We start from the raw sequence: 9,107 nt of genomic DNA, 5'->3' as shown, positions 1-9,107 counted from the left end.
TGAAAAATGTCCTCGCTGCTGTGTCACTGACAGCAATTAGCTGGCAGTTATGAGAGTCTGTGGTGGGAGTTTGGAGGAGTGAGGCACACTGCAGCAAACAGTGTGATAGAGTCCACTGGAAGTGATGAAATGTATTAGACTCCACAATCTGCTGGGTTGTAAATATTTTCACACTGAGAAGCAGTTGGGTCACTGTGGGGTTGAAAAGCATGTTTGAAAATGATGGAACAAATTTCACTGCTACTTTTTTTTATTTTATTTTTTTTTAATTGTGAGCCAGTGTTTTCAGAGCTGAGATCCAAGATGATTTTTTTAATAATCTGTCTCAAGCTGAGTTTCCAGTTTGATCTCAAAATTCAAGCTGCGTTTGCTGTGGTGCGTTTTATGATTTAAAATTCAGGGGTCAGTAATGTTTAATCTTTGCTTCTCTTAAAGTAAGTACAATTTATCTTTTTCCTATTTCCCATAAAACAGTTGAAGAGAGAATGACTTTTACCATTAATCCAAAGGTAGTCTAGGTATTTTATGTTGGTGTGTGACAGAGAGATCCATACTTCCTTTTACTCCTCAGTCTCAAAGGTCCTTAAGTGAACTTTGTCACTACAGATAGAGCAGAACACTTTGTGGTTTTCATTTTGAATCACTGTAACTGAGAAAAAGGAAGTAGACGGCACAGAGGGACCAACTATTTCTGACTCATAATAGGGACAGGACTCATGCACTATGACTTGTAGTCCCTCCACTATGCGTGAATGGGAGGTGAGTTAAAAGAACAGTTTGCGGTTTAGGAGTTTATGGTATTTGTACTCTTGCAGAGAGTTTGAGAGATTGATACCACTCATGTTTGTACAGTAAATGTAAAGCTACAGCCAGCAGCTGATTAGCTTAGCTTTAGCCATTGCTCACAGCCAAGAAGTGGTCCAGCATTTAACCCCCATAAAACACCAACTTGAGGTTTGTACACTTGCTTTTATACATTTTAAACAAATGAGAAATAACTGCTTAGTAAGCTTTAAAGGTGGTGGTGAATAGATTTTTAAAACCTGAACAAATCCAGGCTAGCTCCCAGCTATCTAAGCTAACCAGCTGTTAGCTTTAACACACATAAACAAGCATTAAACCAAATCAACTACTAATTCATTCATTAGTAGTTTCCATCTACTCTTAAAATTACTGGATTGAAGCTGGTAGGGCAGAAGTGTTTGAATACAGTGAGTGTGTTGAATTATTCTTTAAATTGTCACTTTGTGTTTTGTAGTCTCCAGATTATGAACCAACGCTTCCTGTGTCAGAGAAGTCCAATCCCCTGACGCGTGACATTGACCGAGCTTCAGCCAATTGCATCGTGAGGATGTTACAGGCCTGTGATGCCCAGATGTTTCAAGAAGAGACAGAAGCAACCTACCAGGTACAGGTATTCAAAAACAATGAGTAGCCTACAAGTTTGTAAAAGAAATTCTGAAAGAAACCCTTTAAATAAATGATTATTTGCATGTCATTTTTAGAGGCTTTTGAGTGGCCAAGTGGTGAAAACTGTGATGGAAGTCGCAAAGAGGGTGGAGCTCATTCTCAAGGTACCTTATCTGTGTCTAAATGTCTGAGTGTGTTTCTGTTGGTTAGTCAGGCGTAGGGTAAAAGTGTGTCCTCTTGTTTCTTTAACAGGATCCTCAGGACAGCCTTGTTGTACTGAGTGGATGTGGGACTTCTGGTCGACTGGCTTTCCTCATGGCGGTAAAAGTTGTCCTGAAATGCTTCCACTGCACACCAGGAATAAAGAAAGAAACAACAGCAGCAAATCCACATTATTTCATCTCAATATGAAGTTATGAGATCGTATAATAAGATGTTTCATTTTGGTTCCAGTGGTGCTTTATTAGCTCCAGGAATGTTCAAGAATGGAAAGAGATATCGTAAAGGAAAGCAGATAACAAGCCAGACCCAGTAATATCAGGAAATTGATATAAAAAATGAACTTAATGAACTCATCTGATTAAATCTAGTTTGTTTTATGGAAATTCACTTCCCATGTTATGCATTTTGTGTGTGTTGTTAGTCAGGCTTCAACAGAGAGCTGAGGAGGCTGAACCAGAGTTTGGTGTATTCTTACATCATTGCAGGAGGAGACAGGTGGGGTTTGAGGCTGTTTTATTACATGGAACAAGATTACACACCTAACTGAAAATATGCTACCAGCTGTAGTTGTGAAATATTGTATTTATATTCACATGGACTTTTGTTGGTTGTATTTTTAGCAGCTGGTCTTGTAGTCCTCTGTGCAAGTTGTGCTATTCCAAAATTAGCTTCTCTTTACAACTAAAAAGTTGAACTCTTAAACAATAAACACACTATAGCTCATTTGCATTGCATATGTTTCTTTCAGTCTCATCCTCTTTCTCATCCTCTTGTTTTCTTTCTCATTTTCCTCAGAGCTCTGCTTTCCTCCCAGGAAGCTCCTGAAGACAGCCCCAAACTGGGCATGCTCAGTCTGAAGAAGGTCAGTGATATGGTAGAGAGCGCATGTATGTTTGTGTTTGTAGTGGTTTTGAACAAAACTCCAGCATTTTACCACTCTGTGTTTTTTGTGCCCTGCAGGTCTGTGAGGGAAAGAAGCACGTCTTGTTCATTGGCATTTCCTGTGGGTTATCTGTAAGTCACTCTTACTGGTCAGCGTGTGAATTCTGTCAAGGACAGGGTGTTAATTTATCAGTCAGGAGCTTGTAAACTTGCAGATAACTTAACCCAGTTTGTGTAGATTTGATTTCTGGCTGTGTAGGCTCCATTTGTGGCAGGTCAGCTGGACTTCTGCCTGCAGCACCCTGAGGTCTACACTCCTGTGTTGGTTGGCTTCAACCCCATAGATCAAGCCAGGTGTGTCTGCATGTACTTCAGTCTTATTCCATTAGTGTTACGCCCTGAAAAGGATGGTAAATTAGGGGTAATTTAACATAAAATGTCACTCTGGGGATGATATCATTTATTTTTAGCATCCATAATAAGAATGTATTTATCTGTGTAGGGATGAGCACATACCCGGCTGCACATTCACATTTCGCAGTGTGGTTCAAAGGATGCAGGAGCTCGCCAAAAGTCAAGTGGCTTTCCTCATCAACCCGGCAGTTGGGGTAAGAACGTCTACTCGTACTCATCATGCTCTTGGATGCATAATTTCCTCTCTATCACGAACTGTTCAGGTTGCATTTGTGTCAAGCTTCAAAATTAGAAACGAGGGAGCTGCGCGTCGATACTTCGGCCAGTGACTCGATGTGTGTTTTTGTGTGTGTTTGTGTTTCAGCCAGAGGCCATCAGTGGCTCCTCCAGGATGAAGGGAGGCAGTGCCACTAAGATTCTCCTGGAACTTGTTTTGTCTGCTGCTCATGCTGCTACCTTCACAAACACACCCATCACATACGAGTAAGCGTGGTGCAGTAAAAAACACTTATAATCTCATATGAATATACTAACCTCTGCACATTGATATTTATTGAGTTTACTGTTTGAAATTGTGCAAAGAGATTTTTTGGTAATTTAAAGCAGTCACATAAATGACAAAGTGAGGCTGCAAATGTAGAAAACATAACTTAAACTAGTATGAAACTTAAAGGAATAGTTTGACACTCATTTTCCTGTCAAGAACAAGATGTGAAGATCAATACTATAATGTCTGTATGCTAAATATGAAGCTACAGCTAGAGGTCAACTAGCTTAACAAAAATGAATACTGGAAACAGAGGGAGACAGCTAGCCTTAAATGTAGCTACTTTGCAGTGTCTCCATTAATGTACAGACAGGTATTTTTGGATGTTTCTTCAATGTTTTATTTATATATCTAACATTTAATCTTAATGTTGGGAAGTGTAAGTCACACTGGATCTAAAAATATGTGTATCATGTCTGTATGCTCAAATTGGACTGAGTTTTGCCCCCTGGAGCTGCCTTTTTATGCAAATTGGAGCCCAGATCAGCAAGGCCAAACTAATTTCCCTTTGCTTTTGGAACACCAGTGTCACACCAGTATGGACCTCATTCTTTCATCTCACACAGTATCTCTGCCTCACCTCTCTCCCTCTCCCCTGAAGCGATGGTATACGGAAGACTGAGATATCACAGCATCTAGATCAATCTCATTTGATTGGTAAACATAGACTGAATCATCTTTGTTTCCCAGAGCAAGAGCAATTCAGGGATTATTTTGGAAATTAGTAGTTTTAACTGAGGAGTAACCAGCATGGATTACTTTCTAAATGATCCTACGGTTATCCTAAAATGTTTTAGGTTCATGTAGGTTACTCAGATCTTGACATGTATTTAATAGACTTTATAGTACATTAAGTTCTAATGTGTGGACAGGATTCACAACCTAAGATCATAATGAAACTGCACTCAATCTTCCACAACACTATTGGTCCTCTGTCAGAACCTGAAGTATCCTCATAGCACCTCTAGTCTTCAACACTGCACCCAAAGGTACAACAGGCAGCTTCCTAAGTGCTTCTTTGTGTTGACATTTCTCACTAACAGCCACCTGAAAGATCTGGACATGCTTTTCACATTACTGCTGATCTGTGTGTTTAGAAATGTCAGCACTATACATTCACGTGGATCCGTGTATTTACTGACAGCCTTGGGTGTATACAGTGTCTGTAAGCACAGAGGAAGGCACATGTGGCTGCACACGCATGGCTTCATTCTGACAACACATAGTGTTTTGATTTTCCTTCTTTACCAGACCAGTCGTGTCTAATGATGCCATTTCTTTGACAATCCATTTCTTCCTTTTTGCAAGCTGACAGTTCCAGCAAGTTTAACGTAATCACAAAAGCCTTTATCTGTTTATAACAGCAAACTAACAGTGTTTTCATTGTGTGTTTCATTGTGCATTGCTGACCTCTACAGGTCATTGCCACAAAGAAATTAAGCGATTGTATAATTACACATGATTTGACATCACTGGAGTAGAAGTAAAAGCATGTATTGGACAAAAACAATCCAATATTAAGTTCCTTTGTCTTTCCAACAGGGGCATCCTGCAGGACATGAGAGCATATGAGAAAACTCTGGATATCACATACACTCAGAGTGAGGGGATAACTAGTTTGGTGGAGGCAGCTGGACAGAGGTGAAACATCCCATTTTACACCTTTCACTGTAAACTTGAATTTCATTCATAAAGCAAAACAGAACAAGAGTACTTCCTGATTTCGCTTGTTTCATGTATCGTCATAAAAATACAGAGGTAAAATGACTAAACTCACTCATAACTGGACGGTTACTACACCTACTGCCCTCACTGGCATTAATAATATCCACAGCAGTGATTTCCCCCACAGTTTTATTTGTTGCAGGGCGGAAAAGCCTCTGAAACTCTCAATTTAAATCCACAGTAATGACATTTTTCAAGGTGGATTAGCAGCTCCCTAAAGCTACCAGATTTGACCTATTTGGAGCTTCATTATCTACCACTCCACTGTATGCGTTTCAGTTTGCAGCGTGGAAGGCGTGTGTGTTACCTGGGTTGGGGCTCCCTGGCTGTGCTGGGCCTCATCGACGCCAGTGAGTGTAACCCCACGTTTGGAGCAGGTGAGAGGAAGTGAAACGTAGCAGAAAAACAACGCTACTTCATTTGCAGCTGAATGAACATTTCTTTCTAGAATTTCTTCCTCAGTCTAAAACAATCAGAGATGTATTTTACCTGCTTTGCATAGTAATTTGCAGAGACACATCCTGTTTGTGTGTCAGGCTATGAAGATGTACGAGGCTTCGTGAGTGGAGGATACAGAAAACTGGACAACAGTGAGGGCCCCTTGACTTCACTGGTATGTGGAAGGAAACAGTCTGAACTAATGAACAAGTCATTATTACAAATGCACAACAAAGGTCTTTAACAATGAAAAATCTGACACCTTTCAGGAGAATTAACACTTCTTTGCACTTCTTCGACACAGTAGTGGTGTCAGTGCCAGCTCAAAACAGGGAGATTTCTGTTCTGGCTCAACTGTGGCTCTGAAAAATCCTTACAAGGCTTTACAAAGTATTAAAATGTCTGAAATCCAGTAAGATTCAATTAAAATGAAATCCAGCTTTTATTTTGCATCATGTCTGTCTCTGCTGTATCTGATTCATAGATTAACCCAGCACAGGATTACGATGAAGTACACCTTACTGTACCTGGATTATGAAACGCTGCTGGACTCAATGTCTCTTTTCATTTAATCTGCTTTAGTCTTTTTTTATGATACCGCTGGCTGGTTTTAATTTGGTTTTACACTGAGTTCCATGTATCTAGCTGTAATTTGCAAGTACTATCAATATCTATTTTGTGAGACAATCAGTTATAATCTTTAAAGGTGTTATATGATTGTTTTTGCTATTGCTATTACCAACCAAGTAGTTAGAATACATTCCTCTCATATTGGACTGAGGGAAGAGTCAACAGTGGTGTTCCTTGGAGACAGTTCTAGGCGAGTAAAAGAATGAAGTTAGACTCAGTGTACGTTACTTTTCTCCAGGGTCCTCAGTTTTGCATCGCACACGAGGATTTTCTGCATTTCATTCTGCCCTATCTCAACAACCAGGACACAGTTCTGCTTATCTACACACACACTGGTGAGACAACCTTTCTGTTTTTTGTTTTTTTTCATCTTTGGACTCTGTCCAGATAAAAACAGCATGTGTCTTAACAGCCTCTCTCAACAGACGATGTCAGTGAAGTGGCGCAGTTGGCACATAAAGTGAGAGAAAAGACGTCCAACCTCCATGCTGTTTATCATCACATTGATGGACACACTGCAGCTGCTGTACAACAAGTATCTATCTATCTATCTATCTATCTGTCTATCTATCTATCTATCTATCTATCTATCTATCTTACATACAGTCTGCGTTGTCTTTTGCAGGATGTCATCAATAAGTTGTGTTTATCTACACTAAAAATCACTTGGCCGACACCTGCTTCAGGGAGCTCACTACACATGGTACAGCACACACACATGGACACACACATTGAATCAGTGACTCACTTGAGCATGATAAATAACTGTTTTGCTTTATTTGCTCCCTTTTCTTTGTCTGCCATCCTAATTAAACAGAGTTTTACAGAGAAGAGAGAGTGAAAAGGCTGGTGTTGTCTTTGTTGATTCAGTTTTTCTTATTTCTCTTGTTCTGTGTATTTTACTTTAGATGACAGGGTTTTTTTTAATGTTTTCATTGTCTCCTCTCAGTATAGCTTATGTAAATACAGTGGAAAGAACATCAATTCCCTCTGTCTCTCAGCAGTGGGAGCTATCCACTAAGCTGGTGTTGAACGCTGTAAGCACTGGAGCTCACGTCTTAAAGGGGAAGATTTACCAGAACCACATGATCGACGTGCAGGTCACCAACAGCAAACTCTACCGCAGAGCCACACGTTTACTCCAGGTATACAGAACTGCACCCAACAAGTCCAACAATATTGTGAATATATTCTTTTAGAGCCTTTGTGAGCCTAAACTATCTGTGTGTTGTGTATGGTTCTTGGATTGTTTTCTTTTTACCATATCTTAAACTTTGGCTTACAAGCATGGCTGGATTAATCTGTTTGGGGGGCCAAAAATTTGGAGTGGGTTCCCTGCTGCCTCCAAGTACCCATCAAGTGTAGTGCATGTTTTAGAGCTATATTTTGAAACGGCCCTCCTCTATGAGACAGTACCACAAGATTATGAAATAATGAAGGACGTGTCTCAGTTAATATTTCTATTTTACTGTTGTAATTCTCAAATAAAGAAAAGGTTATTAAGAAGTTATCAAATTGCCCAGAAACAAATTGACACCTGAGGCTTTTCTCGAGACCAGGGGCTCGAGGCTATGTTAGCTGCTACTAACGTAACATCTGACTCTCCAACCAAACTCCTGTGGTCACGTTAGTGGAGTATATTTCTCAATCAGTAGAGTACTCTTTCAAGAGTGCCTGAGAACATGATCAACCAATCTTTTAAAAAAAGAAAAGGCAAAGGAACCCAGTGTACCTTGTAGTCCTGCTGGACTTTGCAGCTCAAAACCCACCTGTTTAGACTTTCTTCGATGATCATGATGATTGTGTCTATTTTTTAGATTTTTTCCGCTGCAAAGCACTTTTTGATGTCTGACCTAGAAAGGTGCTATATAAATAAACATAACTTTTCTTTGCTTAACTTTTAAACCATGTTGACACAGCACATGCCCCTGACTTGAGCTTGTAGAGTGGGAAAGGACAAATCGAGCCTCACAGATAGGAACACTGAGTGATTGTCAAGGTCTCTCGCCCTCCTTCTAGAAACTGTCTGGTCATCCTGAGTCCAAGTGTGAGGAAGCTCTTTTGAAGACTATCTACAGAGTGGACAAGCTGACACTGGATGTTACATCTTCTGACATCACCACGCACACTCACACTGCCAGCAAAAGGACCAAGGTGAAGATGTGGTAAAGGGTTGTGGGATTAGATGGGTGGAGGAGGCTGGCTGTATTTTATATATATATATATATATATATATATATATTATATATATATATATATATATATATATATATATAATGTGTGTGTGTATGTGTGTGCAGGTGGTCCCTCTGGCTTTGGTCTGTCTGCTGACTGGTTGCTCTGTCTCAGAGGCGGAGTCTCATTTGGAGCAACAGCCAATCATAAGGGAAGCTGTGGAGGCATGGCTCTCATAATTGACATGGCATGATGTAATCGTCAAGTGTTACATACAGGACATTCATGTATTGATGTATTGTATTCTCCCTCTATAGAAAGGTCTGACTCAGATACATAGATTTCTAACTGCAGCAGCTTGAATTTTGTCACTGAGGGGCAGACTCCAACACATGAATCATAATAACCTGCAAATGTACTGTCAGATTGTATTGTACTCACAACAAACAGTGCATTGAAATTGGTGCTTTCAGTTTAATATATGAGAACATAGTGCATGCAGTATAATCAGGCAAATACAGTGATACAAGTTAGATTTTATGCATTCTTTAAATGATTGACCAACACAAAAAGTGTTGTCCTGATGTATTTAACCCAAGCAGGTTTGAAACACCAATACCACCAATAATGAAGTGAGTGGTAGGCTTCTTTAAAAATCAGAAAT

The 9,107-nt window shown here is 39.8% G+C and overlaps 1 protein-coding gene across 2 annotated transcripts; it reads left to right on the top strand.

Moving 5' to 3' along the window:
* The first annotated feature begins 717 nt into the window (after positions 1-717).
* gckr (glucokinase (hexokinase 4) regulator) lies at positions 718-8,978 on the top strand. 2 transcript variants are annotated; one of them, XM_018689202.2, is made up of 19 exons: positions 718-759; positions 1,259-1,408; positions 1,506-1,574; positions 1,663-1,731; positions 2,054-2,127; positions 2,428-2,494; positions 2,593-2,646; positions 2,774-2,868; positions 3,017-3,122; positions 3,293-3,411; positions 5,018-5,116; positions 5,480-5,577; positions 5,737-5,813; positions 6,507-6,603; positions 6,694-6,803; positions 6,894-6,971; positions 7,273-7,413; positions 8,288-8,422; positions 8,569-8,978. In XM_018689202.2, the coding sequence occupies exons 1-19, from the start codon at positions 724-726 to the stop codon at positions 8,680-8,682; spliced, it is 1,788 nt and encodes a 595-aa protein (XP_018544718.1). In that variant the 5' UTR covers positions 718-723; the 3' UTR covers positions 8,683-8,978. The 2 variants fall into 2 exon arrangements, with proteins under 2 accessions (XP_018544718.1, XP_018544717.1); XM_018689201.2 differs by having other exon boundaries at positions 1,259-1,414; positions 7,270-7,413.
* The last annotated feature ends 129 nt before the right edge of the window (positions 8,979-9,107 follow it).

This window comes from Lates calcarifer, linkage group LG7_2, assembly GCF_001640805.2.
Source record: "Lates calcarifer isolate ASB-BC8 linkage group LG7_2, TLL_Latcal_v3, whole genome shotgun sequence".
In the NCBI taxonomy this organism is placed as follows: domain Eukaryota; kingdom Metazoa; phylum Chordata; class Actinopteri; family Centropomidae; genus Lates; species Lates calcarifer.
Note: the sequence above shows the minus strand (reverse complement) of the source record. Positions and strands in the feature narration are given on the sequence as shown.

What these genes read in the sequence shown, in the direction of transcription:
- gckr (XM_018689201.2), top strand. Translation starts at nt 724, where the DNA reads ATGACTTGTAGTCCCTCCACTATGCGTGAATGGGAG. An exon ending in GCATGCTCAGTCTGAAGAAG is followed by an intron (nt 2,495 to 2,592) that starts GTCAGTGATATG and finishes TGTGCCCTGCAG; the next exon opens with GTCTGTGAGGGAAAGAAGCA. An exon ending in AACCCCATAGATCAAGCCAG is followed by an intron (nt 2,869 to 3,016) that starts GTGTGTCTGCAT and finishes TTATCTGTGTAG; the next exon opens with GGATGAGCACATACCCGGCT.